Source organism: Synchiropus splendidus, chromosome 2 (assembly GCF_027744825.2).
Source record: "Synchiropus splendidus isolate RoL2022-P1 chromosome 2, RoL_Sspl_1.0, whole genome shotgun sequence".
In the NCBI taxonomy this organism is placed as follows: domain Eukaryota; kingdom Metazoa; phylum Chordata; class Actinopteri; order Syngnathiformes; family Callionymidae; genus Synchiropus; species Synchiropus splendidus.
Window position 1 is genome coordinate 26202462 of NC_071335.1, and position 12812 is coordinate 26215273.

The following is a 12812-nucleotide window of genomic DNA, read 5'->3' on the forward strand; positions in this document are numbered from 1 at the left end:
AAACAAAATCTTATTCAGCGCTGTAATCCCAGACTCAAGCACTGCTGCGAGAGTCAAGGCATGAATGTCGGCTGCCACTCCTGATGGGGTAGATGTCGCGGGGCAGGGATTTGTGTTCCAGTCAAACGTCAGTGGTTTCAACCCTCCTTTCAGAAAACACTCCTCTTACCAGGCTGCCTTGAAGGATTTTGGGTCTCTCTAGTGCCACTGTGATGCAGTTGAGGAAGATGAAAGCCAGGACGACGTAGTCGAAAAGCTTGTGAGCGATAATGGACTGACAGAGGAGTCGGAACCTGAAACACAGGGGAGCAGAGGGAGGGAGGGAGGGAGCAGGGAGACTCATTAAAGTCTTTGATAAACTTCGTTTTGGCAGCTTCAGGGAAGGAGGTGAGTGAAGTGGCAGAGTTGATACCACGAGTTAAGGAGCGCAATGTTTTGCTGACATATGATGGCGATCAGGGAACGGTAGTGAGGGACCAGGTCTCCTCTTCCTCCTTTTGAGCCCAAACATTTTTTCAAATCTATAACTGGTTTACCAGCTTCCGAAAGCTTTGGTTTATTCTTGGTCCAGTCCTCTTCCTCAACCGGTCTGGATCATCCTCCTTGTCCTCTGTATCAAAGTTGATCTGGTGTCTCCATCTCCAACACTCTCGGTCCAACACTGTCTCTTCTCTCCAGCACAACAAACCACCTAGCCTCCCTGAGTAGAACTCCAAACCTCCCTATCACAACCTCACTTTCCAACCACCTTCCCGTTGTCAAAGCCTTCACGATTCTTGGTAAACAACTTTTTGACCAACTCCATTTTAAACAGCCTCGGTCCTTCCTCCGTCTCATCTTGTTTCAACTGTCTTGTGAAGAATCCTTGAAGTCTTTCCTGGACTGAAAAATGAAGTTTTAGCTTTGAGGCGTTGTTTTTGTCGGCCCGGTGCATCAACCTCAACATTACCAGACAGAGCAGCAAAGTCCCTTGTAAAGTTTGGGACCCTGAAGCTACTCGAGTCAGTGCGCTGCATCATTTTGACGCATTTGAAAGTTCAGCCAAACAAAAGTGAAAGGAGAGAAGCGAGAGACCCTCGAGCACATCAGGTATCTGCGGAGGTATCAGTTGTGTTTCCAAACGTGGGCTCACGACGCAAGGACACCGTGCATCTTATCAGAGCAGATTTAACTGATTGTTGTAGCAGCTCTCTTGGGGGAACACATCAAAGTTCTCCCTTTATCTTTCAAAGCTGCTGCTACCTCTGTTGCCTCATCTGCTGATTCAAATCCAGCTCCGCAGTATAATGAGCCCAGAATGGAAACTTTACTGGGTTTGTCGTAATTCTCTGTGAGAGTGGGTCAAGATCAGACGTGAGCAAAGTGTGGCCCGGGGGCCACTTGCAGGCCCCCCATGAGATCACAGCAACAGCGCCAAGTTTTGCTGGATTATACGTCTGTTTCTCCACTCATTACCATTTGTAGATCTGCAGTTTCTTCTTACTTTTCTTTTCAATGATAATTTTAACAGTACTTCTCATCCATCAGAATAAATCAATGAAACCTCATAATAAAGTGCCTCTGCATCCTATTGAGATACTTTTAAGTTTGGTCAGCAAAATATTCACCACTTAAAATGAATATTTAAAATTGTATATTGACCTTTTTTAAAATTAACATTTCAATAAATAAAATGAAATAATGCAAAGTTTAGTGACATACTTTAAGTAAAAACATCAAATCATCCTTTAAGGTACAGAATAGATACAAACTGTGTGACTAATTTATCGTGAGTTAACTCATCTTAGTGCGGTTAATTGAGATTAATAATCTGTCGATCATTTCTCAATGCTGTCTTTTGAATTGATGGCCCCTCAAGTTAGTACATAATGTGGCCCCAAAAGAATATTCGATTTCCCACCTCGGGTCAAGAACCATCAGCAACATCTTGATCTATTCAACTTCAGGGTGGAAGACTTCTTTAAGTTTGGGCCTGATCTGCGTTCATACCACGTCACGGCTCTGACTTTGTTTCCGTCGTTCAAGCTCCGGTCGACAGAAAACGTCTCGGCCCGAGCCGTGTCTCTGTCTTGTCTTCAACACCAGCAGCAACGCATTGCCACAAGTCTCGCTCTCACCTTTTGATCCAAGTGCAATTCATATGCTCCACACGGAAGACTGGGACACAGCAAGAGCATATGCTCCGACCATATTCCCACATGTATCACCCATGAATGTGCAGCCGCGTAGGGAGCCAAATGTTACCGCACTGACTGCCAGCTCTCTCTCAGGACCTTCTTTTTTTTCCCCTTGTTTGACAGATGGCACCTGCCAGGATGCTAAAGAAACAGCCCTTGGGCCTTGCTTTCCCTTAAGTGGCTGCGGGTGAGCAGGGAGTCGGGAGGATGACTGATTCTTCTTTCATGCTGTTATGGGTGCTTTCCTCCCAGCAATGAATGGCAGAAAACACTGCCAAAAAAACAATTGAAAGCACATACAACCACAGGCACTCCATTAAATATTGCTGACTGCGGGAAAGACAGACTATTTTAAAACCCACTCAAACACTGTTTGAATAAGACAGACGTTCTCCCCAGTGGATATTCAACACCACATTGTCGAGGCGGCTTCAAATATTGATTTTGGAACATTTAATCAATGTTTGACTAAAGTATCAATTTTCTGATGGAACACAGGGCGTTTATTTCCCAGCAGGACGCCGTAGAGTCACAGACATTTAGAACTGCTGTCTGATAGAACAGAATGTGGACACCAGCACTGAGCACAGAAACGCCCACTTCCTTCTCCATAACCGTAAATTGTCTCCGACTTGCCACTTCATGTCCTCCTTAGTGAGTTCATGACCTTCACGATGGATGTCTTGCTCTTCTCCTGATGGAGACACCTGTTTCCTGGTGTCCCTGTCACCATCATCCATGGTGTCTCTTCTCAGTTCCTCCCCAAAACATCTAGTCTGCCTTCCAGTCACTACATCATGGGCAAACATTATGACCCATGGAGACGCCTCACGAACCACGTCTGTCAGTCTGTCCATCACCATATCAAAACCTAGCCGATCCAAGGACAGAGCCATTTCATCTCCCCTCATTTTACTGATGCATTGCATCTGCTAAAATATAAGAAACTTCCCACAATCGTGATCAAGCTGCTACATGAACAACATATTGATAATATTTTCTTGACAGGACATTTGCGCATACTCACATTAAAACCCCAGAATAATGAATTACACACATTAAGTTTTTAAAAAATAAATTAGTGAGAGGCAAGAGTAAGAAAAATAAAGGCTGAAAATTAAAGTTTCAAAATGAGAGAAAATCAATTAAATAAATAAGAGACATGTTGCAAAAAAGTCTAAATGTCCACTATAAAAAAAACATTGTATTACGAAGAAGGAAAACTGTACCAGATTCAATAAAATCAATAATTCATCAGCAAGGAGTCTTTTTTTGAGGGTTTTTTTGTGCTGATGTTGCTGCCACTGAAAAACAAAAATAAGTTCTGACAAAAATGTTTTGGACAAAATGCATTAGTCTGAGAGCAAGGTAGACGCCATAAACAATCTTGGGTGCCTCGAATAGGAAAAGCACTTTTCACAGACACAAAACTGTCTGGAGAGGTGAGTTGAAAAACGCATGTAGGAAAGTGGAACAGCCAGAGTCTGTCAAGTTGGTGAGGCAGCAGGGGAAAAATGTTATTTTAGGGGAACCCTAACCAGGACCAGCAAGGATCCAACAGATGGTTGGCCACGGGGCCTAGCCTACTGCAGGATGGTCTTTAAAGGTTAGCATTTTTGTCTTGTATTTGGGGACCTGGGCATAAGATGGGCCTCTAAAGTCACATTATGATCATAAACCCAGTTCTTCAGCGAACAGGTCGCCATAGCACTCAAGCTAACTGTGGTGTCTCCTGTTAGAGCCAGTTAGACGCCTGGTACTTTCTGGCCAGTTGGGTTTTCTTGTGGATTCCTACAGTACTTTGGATATCATTTCTGTGTAGCGGGGTTGTGCTGCTGGTGTCCTTATTTTCAGAGCCCACTAGACGGCACTCTTAGGCTAAAAAACTAAAGATTTTTCAGCAGCGAGTGCCATCTTGAGGGCTCTGAAAAAAAGACAGTTTCATGAAGTCTCATGAGGCCCTCAGTACTGGATAGTCGATAAAGAAAAATGGGCCAGTAAGAGAACCTTGCGGGACACCACTGGCAGCTGAGCTGGTTCCCGATTTACATTACAATAAGGTTATTACGACGCCATTAAGGACCCCATTTTCCTTGAGTAATTCCACTGACCTGTTTTGAGGTGAGAACAAGTAGACAGACCACTCTTCCCTGGACTCACACCAGTCAGGTTTGTACACCTCAAACATCTTCTGGACACGGAAGCACAGGCTCTACGGAGACGAAAAGCAGAAGAGACTGATCACGTGTTCATCGGGAGACGCATCGATTTGTTGCTGTGGTAAACACACTCACATAATCGGTCTCCTCGTCCAGATCTGCTCTGTCCTTGCGGGCATTGACTTGTGGGTAGACCTCTTTCATCAGCTGGATGTGAGGACCAGGAGCCTTGCCGTTGCAATCTCTGTGGTCCACCCCGAAGCCACTGCCATGAATAGAACCGCCGTTGATCGATCCGCCGGCCCCCGATCCGGTCCACCGCTCCGTGTTTTGGCTGTTTTGCTGCAGCTGCCCACCAGCTTGAAAAAGTTCAGGGAGATCCAGTGAAAGAGCCCTTCGATCCCTCCGCGCGCCATATTGCCTGGAGAGGAAGCGTGCGGCCGGCGGTGGGTGATGAGGGGGGAGAGGGTGGAGGGGGTGAGGCTTGTGGGAAAGGAGGGTCTCTTGCTCGGCAGTATAGGTGCAGGCGTACGGGGAGGCAGTGCTGTGAACACGGAGGCTGCCTCCCACCAGCGGAGCGCCGCCAAAACCGTAGCTCCTCCGGCCCAAACTGTAGGAACTGGACCTTGAGTGTACAGCACACGTCACTGACTTCAGGTATTCAAATACATTACATTCATATATGACACATTACCTGCGACTCCACACAGACTGCGGATGAAAAGGACGCCCCCAGTTGTGATAGTTGGAAGTGCGGTAACGGCGCTGGGAAAGACATTGATGAAGGTAAAGTGAATTGTCTGCTGCAAGACTCTTTTAGGCTGCTTTTCAAATGTTAAATGAAAGATACACGGCATAAGAATTGACAGTAAGAACTGTAGGATTCATCTTGACAATCCAAACTTGCGTTGGTGTCCTTTGATTTCTCTATCGCCTTTTGCATGATCCGAGCTTTGAAAAAAATCTCTAGTAGCTTTATGAATCAGACTTTGCAATGTGTGCTGACTGTTCTCCGATATTCAGCTGCGCTCCAACAAGGAATACTGACTGAGTTTCTCATGAAAAACTTGAGGTTTTCTCTCATTTTTGGATCAGATAAGCAAATCCATCGAGCAGGGTCTTGAGTCTGAGGTTCTACATTGATTCTTTTCCCCAAAAACCTCTCCGTTTTCTGGGGAAATACTGTAGGATTCATCCCAGGTGGAAGAGCCCAATGAACGTCACCATGAAGGCGTCCTGTAGAGATGTCCGAGCCACTTCTACTGGCGCCGCTCAACGTGAAGGAGCAGAGTCTCCTGTATGGCTGAGCTCCTCACCCTATCTCCATGGGACAGTCCAGCCACAGAAAACTCATTTCAATTTCCAACTAAAGCTCAAGGCTACAGGGGAGTAGGATTGTAGATGGACTGAAAATTGGGAGCTTTGGCAGATACGGGAAGCCTCCTGGGAGCATCAGGAATGTCCTTCAATTTGGCAACTTTTTCCCACTGAGGAGCAAATCTGACAATGCAAATAGAGCGCATTTCCATTGAAGACAGGGTGGGAAGCACCAACCCCTGCATCCAGGAGACACTGGAGTGACTGGTGATACTGAGAGGTACTTCCTCCACAAGAGCTCAAGGAGTTTTCTGAGAGATTGAATCCTGGTCCTCATTGCTGTCATGACCTCTACACCAAACCTCAGTGGAATAAACGGATGCATGTGATATAAGCCTCCGAAGGTCTGTATTTTACTGCATCCTTGATGATGCCTCTAGAGACATGCTGGACAAATGAACTTGGAATGTCTTTGTAGAACATTAGCTCACATCAACACCTTTTGATTTTTTATAGCACCTTCATCATCATCATCATCATCATCAGCTGACTGATCTGTGTAAGACCTTCCATGAATAAATCACAGCCCCTTTATTGCCTGAGATGTTTGAATATGTGAAGCTCAGACGGACGAGACTCAGTGAAGATGGTGACCCTCACAAACCTCTGAAGCAAACTCATCACGTCTCCTGCTCTCATCCTTTACTCCACCACCTCTGTTCTAACACCCCACAATTATCCGTGCCTCCCCCACTTATCTTTATTTCCTACCACCAGTCTTTCTTCATGTCTCTGAGCACCGTGTGTCGACGGGTCAGTAGATAAGACGACGAACCGGAAAGATTGAATAAAAAAGTTTCTGCCTTGGAACTTTCCTGTTTTCCTGTGGAGTCTTAGTCATACAATAGCATTGTTTTCCTCAAGATAGATGCAAGCATTTATATGACTGTTTTCTGCTGTTATATCCTGTATTCAGCTTTACTGAAAAACCTAAGAAAAAGCTTGATATTTTCACACTCTCCTGTGACATGCTTCATATTTTAGATTCTTGTTTTACGCCATTCTGTTGTCTTATTACTATGTAACTACCATGTTTTTATGTTCCTTTCGACGGCTGATTTCGTGCATATGTTTTTATTCAGGCATGTTGTGAGCCATTTAATGAGCTATTCAAGAATGGTCGGCCAGAATAAACACCTTTTACACGTGAGACGTGTAAATGATTCGAAATACATCAGGCTCAACACAGTCAGTCTTCCTTAAGGGGAGGAGTCCTCCTCAACGGATGATGAGGTAGTCATTGAGCAGCAAACTTGACTACAAATCAACAACAACAGCAGAAACCTCCCCCTCGATTGTAAAGATTTCAGTATCGGGGTTCAAAACCCCAGTCCAGGAGCCGCCACGCGGCTAAAGCTCTGGGGAGAACCCTGATATAAATGTCCAAAGATATGACTTTGATGACTGTAATAGCAAAGTCGAGTGACTCACGGGGGAATCAGTAATTACACCTATGGAACAGCGGTATTAACACTATTAATATATTCTAAGCTGTTGTTGCTGAAAGTGAATTGAGCGTGCAGGGACGAATGAGTCGTAACATGAAGGGACAAAGGACTCATCATTCAGCTCAGCTTCTCCATTCAGATCTTCCGTTTCTAACAGCAGATGGATTTAAACTGTTCGCACCACATTCCTGGATTCTGTTTTTCTGCTTTTGGCACATAAAGTTGACATTTGCTTTCTCCGTATGGAAGTCAGGCGACACAGAAGTGGCCAGTATTTGACCTTAAAATGCCGGCGTGGCTGGCAGGAGAGGGAAGTAAGTACCAGTGACAGGGAGCGTCTCTCCAGGCTGCTCTTGCCCAAGCTCATCATGCTGCTTTTCTGTGACTCCACTGTGAAGCTGCGCTTGTCTGAAGAGTAGGACGCCCTGGATCCAGAGAGGCCCAGTTCGAGGTGACCATTCGGAGTCAGGGTACAAATCCGGGGGTCTGTATTTCAAACAGGAAATACGGAGCAAACAGAAAAGGCACTTCAGAAATGTATCCGTCTTGTCAGTGGTGTCCAAACCAACACATATGACACTTTTTTACACTGTTGAACAAAAAAGATCTTCACTCTAAACATGCTTTAAAACTGTTGAGTTCAAGCTCGTCGTTCTGTCCCACTGAAGCCTCTCGGCATTACTATTCACGACTCGTAGCGCCCCCCCTCTGCAGGGAGCTTGTTTGGAACAGAGTTGCTGGGATTGATTTTAGCTGCGGCAAGCTTGAGTAATGCATGAAGAGCCAGCTGCTCCTGACACTCCTAATTGATCTGATGAAAACCGCATAAAAATGTTCGTTCATATCCGTAATCTATGTACAGGTGAGAATGATTATAAATTATACATTCAACTCGAGGCACGGGGTCCAATATGACCCGCCAATCCGTTCCGTACGGCCCAAAAAAGATTGAAAGTGTACTGTAAACGTTTATCTGTATATGTATTTTAGATTCAGATTTCATTCTGCTGCTTCATTTTCGCCAGAAAATCTTTTTCAGACATCAGAAATCTGTAAAATAATCCATGATACAGGTGGGAGGACATTTCTGTTGACTGGAAACAGAGACAACATGGACACAAAGTCTTTTAAACCAATGAGTTCTGTCAACAACATAGGAGTCAGGATTAGTGTTCAATCCAGAAAACGGTCATTTGTTTCATCATCCTGCAGCCAATAAGAGCACAGAAGCTAAACTTCTGCCAGCAAGGATGGAGGCTTTCAAACGCCACATGACTTGGCTCCGCCCACTTGAGTCTAAACTTTGAAAACAAATCCTGAAGCTTCATTTTCTCCTCCTCAGAACTAGAGTTCAATAGAACGGGCCAAAGTTCTGTGCCCGTCATCTGGGCTGCAGGAATGACTTGTGAATACCAACGTTGCTGAACAGGAATTTTTGACGGCTCAATTTCATTTGTATAAACACCCAAATGTTTTTTCCAAAGACAATTACATACATAAAGGTTGCCACACTTCTCAATCTGCAGCCGAGTTTACTGCAGTCGAGGCTTTTCCCGGAATAGCTAGATTAAAATTTATACAACCGGCTGTGAGGAAGAGAAACGTCGTCGCAACAATGCAGTAAAAGAATATGAACGAACTGGCTGTGAGATAAAAACCCTTTCGAATAGATCCCTTTCAGTCTCAGAGTTCCGGCTTCCTGCTTTTGCTGACACGGCAGCGCCGTCGTGATTCCCGAGCGCTGCACAGTCACTTTAAATCCTCTCGCTCTGTTGTGGAAGGTTGGAACTAATTTGTTGTGCGTTGGCCCCCACCGCGGTTGATACGTTCACACTTCCCTTCGACACACACTTCACGGTTCAATTCCAAGGCTGAGCCTCTTCTGCATCGGGAATCTTGAAATGAACATTGCACCGGAGCAAACTCGTGATTCATTATTGATTCCAACAGTCAATGTTAGTGTTATAAATCCTTCATAATAATTTATTCATGCGAGGTTTCTCAACAACGTTATGCAGGTGTTTCATTATTTACCTCTGTACTGACACTCAGCTGTGTTAAAAGAAGACGCTGCTTCATAGCTTTAGTGGTAACAGCATGAGAAGCACAGCCCTATTTACTTCTGGTGATGGTGTATAAGCCTCTAGAAAGTGTTTCAGCACACTCAGCAGAGAGAGCAGAGTTCTCACCAGACAGTTTGATGGAATCGTGTTTCTCGCTCTCGTCGAAGTTGGAGGAGGACTGATCGTCATCTGAATAGGATCGGTTGGCATCGCCCTGGAGAGAAGGAAAGGGGAGAAGAAATGAACACTTCAATGACAAATGCACAGGTTTGATACTATGAAAGAACCAGAGTAATTGTTCGCTTTATTTGTGTTCACACTCTTACACTTTTAGTAGTCTGAAATTGTGAAAGATTTTTTTTTATTCCCATGTAAAAGCAGGAAAAGGTAAAAAGAAAGTGGAAATGAAAAATAACATTTCAATCTCTTCATTTCTGTCTTATTTTTTTTGGTTTAAGTGCATATTTTCTTTTAAGTCAATTGTCAAAACACATGTGGAACTTGAAACGAAATATAAATTCCTGAATTACTAAATGTTTGTCTTGGGGAAAATAAATAAATAATAATTATTATTTTTTATTATCATTAATAATAATAATAATAATAATAATAATGAATTAAAAACATGTAAAGACAGCCTAGGGTGGGAGGCAGTGGACACCCTGGAAAGGACGCCAGCCCCTAATACAGACACACAGAGACAGATCTCTGGGGTGTTCCAGGTCTGTGGGAGGAAACCAGAGTACACCGAGAGCACATGTGCATCTTCAAGCTTGTATTCAGCTCTGGATTTGAACCGGTGACCTCCTTACTGTGAGGCAGCGCCAGTGTGCCACTAATCTTGTCACACCAAATCGTACTTTGACATTAAGGTCTGCAACAGTGCGACCGGCACAATGCTGACTGTTTCTGTGAAGATAAAACGCACCAGTACGTGTCACTGCTGACTATAATCCGCTGCTGCTTTGATTCTTGCATCTCAGGTCAGGCTCCATCGCTTCTGACACCTGATGACAGACTGTCAGCTCCACCAGGAGAAGCTGGAAGAGCTTGTTATTACTGGGGCTTTGACACTTGAAACCTGACTTGTCAACACAATTGTCGCAGCAAAGAATCATTTCTCTTTATATGTAGTTTGATTGTTTAAATGTCAGCAAAACATTTACATAAAAGTGATTCAAATACGTTTGTTTTCTCTATTATTATAACAAGTTATATTGTAAAACAGCAGCACATTTTCTCACCCTGTCTCTTCCCTCCAAAAGTTCACACACAATCACTCCAAACTGCTCCACATGTCCCTCTGACAAACTCATCTTCAACATTCAAACCAAACCTGAATTGGTGACAAGGCGCGGAGCCACGTCCCACCACCGCTCAAGTCGTGTTAAAGAACTGGTCGGTGCAGGGCTAGTATTCCGCAATGATCGGCTTCTCTTCCATTTCACTCCTCCTTGCTGATGAATTTTTCCATTAACATATGTCACCATAACATCTGGGCTCTGACGGGTCAACGTGCCGTGACTTGTCACCAGAGTTTTCAGCGACAGACGGGACAAATGTTGCCTGAGACGTGTCGCTCCAAACGTGTTGAAGCTGCTCCCTCAAATGTGTCGCGGCTCCCCGGTCCAATATAGTAGCATGACACCATCGACATGAACTTTACAGGTAAAGCTCATGTCGTAGTAAAGATCACACCTGCTGTTTTACATGCGTATTTGTGCCTCAATATTGGCATTGGTTCTCAAAAGAGTTGGGTTAATTCGGGACAAAGGGTCTGCAGAGCTGAGCTAAAACACAGTGGTGAAGACGAGTATAACCACCATTTAAATAACCACCATTTAAAACTGCTCCATAACTATAATGTAGATTGATGTAGAAGGTATTCTTGAGATCTTTTTATTGGGGCGTGATGGACGGCAGCTCTCCACCAGCTCAAGTGCTGTGTTCTAAACCCCATAACACTTCAGTGGGGTCACGCTCCCTGCTCTTAGTTGCCGTCAACTGTGGTCAGACACAACACCTGTAAACAGCCTGGAACAAGTCAACATCCACAACAGATGGTTCTTTATCTAGAGAAATGAAATCAACAAGACTATAAGCAGTGCGGCCATTAAAAACTAAATTAAAATGCTGCCGTCAATTGGAGCTGTAACGAAGCGTTATATGATTTCCGGCTGCGAGTTCAAATTGCTGCTCTGCTCTCAGGCTGTTTAAGAGCAACAGGTTAGAATCTGTTTCACAACTGCAGATTACATTTGGAGCACGAGAAACTGGACTTAATACAGCTGCAGTTTCCATAAATCCATGTTCTTTCTCAGCCAAATGACCCATTTGTGGCAATTCCAAAATATGAAGAGACAAGTGTCGACAAAAGCCTTGACTTTTTGGAATATTTTGCACATGAAAAGCCAAATATTTCACCTCTGTTTGAGGGAGGAGTATTCTCTCGATATACTGAGCACTGAGGTATGGCTCCAACTCTCACACGGTTGACATGTTTCGCTCCAAGCTCACTTACCTCAGCCTGAAACCCTTCGACCAAAATGGCCACCAGCAGGTTGAAGAGCACGTAGTTTCCAAAGGTCATGAGGGCCACGAAGTACAGCGCAGCGAGTGGGGAGGTGGCCGCCATGCCGTTGTACAGAACCACGTTCCAGTCCTCCTGGGTCAGAATCTGAGACATTGAGGCAAAAAAAAAGTCAGAAAAAACAACCACCATCACAATTCAAATGAGTTTTGGAATCACTTTAAGAGGATGTGAAGGTCTCAAGGCCACACTCCTACTATTACCATTACAAAGAGACGAGTCCCAATCTCATTAAGGAGCCTCTTTCATCTTGTTTTTGTACCCTAATATCAATTTATGACCCCAAAACAAGGATGGAATTATTTGTTATTGTGAGATGAAGACAGTACAAAGACACCGGAGATGAAAGTGGACTTCAACAAAACAAGACGTTTTGTTTTTGTTTCGAAAGTAAACAGGAGAGCAATTACCTGGAAAACCGTGACGATTGCCCAAAGGAGAGAGTCAAAGTTCTTCCTGTCTGGCACTGTATCTCCCGTGTCTGTCTTCAGACTGAACTTGCACCCGAAGATGTGCATTCCCAGGATGCTTGAGGGAAGGAAGCAGGTGATTTCAGTCAGAGGGACTTTGGTCAAACTCTGTCCAACTTTTAGTGAAAATATTTTACTACTCCTCTTGACTGGATAGAATGATCCACTGAATTCACGTTTTTAAAAGGGTTTGAAAATCCCTAAGTAGCTGCCTAATCTCAAGGTTTGTCCAGAAACAGTGAGGTCAGTGAAATATCAGCAGTGAACTCAGTCGAATCTGTTCTACCTGAAGATGAAGATGAAGAGCATGAGCAGCATGCAGAAAGTTGCCACGTTGTCCATGGTCTTCATGAGGACCACCAACTGTCGCCGAAGCGCCGGCATAAACCTCACGAGCTTCAGGACCCTCAGCAGCCGGAAGGTTCTCAGAACCGACAGCCCTCCATCAGACTGGCCCACGATCTCACACACACTGGAAGACAAATTCGGTGGTTAACCACCAGAAGGTCCCCACAAACCAGAAGGACG

The 12812-nt window shown here is 44.4% G+C and overlaps 1 protein-coding gene across 4 annotated transcripts in view; it reads right to left on the reverse strand.

Annotated features, from left to right (window-relative positions):
• LOC128753508 (voltage-dependent T-type calcium channel subunit alpha-1I-like) overlaps nucleotides 1–12812 on the reverse strand; it is a 167884-nt gene that overhangs the window by 41589 nt on the left and 113483 nt on the right. For all 4 annotated transcript variants that reach the window (XM_053855287.1, XM_053855290.1, XM_053855289.1 and 1 more), the window contains 9 exons: nucleotides 12571–12756; nucleotides 12225–12342; nucleotides 11746–11901; nucleotides 9351–9438; nucleotides 7484–7647; nucleotides 5031–5101; nucleotides 4472–4961; nucleotides 4289–4389; nucleotides 170–293 (listed from right to left, as the gene is read on the reverse strand). In XM_053855287.1, coding sequence (XP_053711262.1) covers nucleotides 170–293; nucleotides 4289–4389; nucleotides 4472–4961; nucleotides 5031–5101; nucleotides 7484–7647; nucleotides 9351–9438; nucleotides 11746–11901; nucleotides 12225–12342; nucleotides 12571–12756 — 1498 coding nt within the window. The remainder of the gene's footprint in view (nucleotides 1–169; nucleotides 294–4288; nucleotides 4390–4471; nucleotides 4962–5030; nucleotides 5102–7483; nucleotides 7648–9350; nucleotides 9439–11745; nucleotides 11902–12224; nucleotides 12343–12570; nucleotides 12757–12812) is intronic.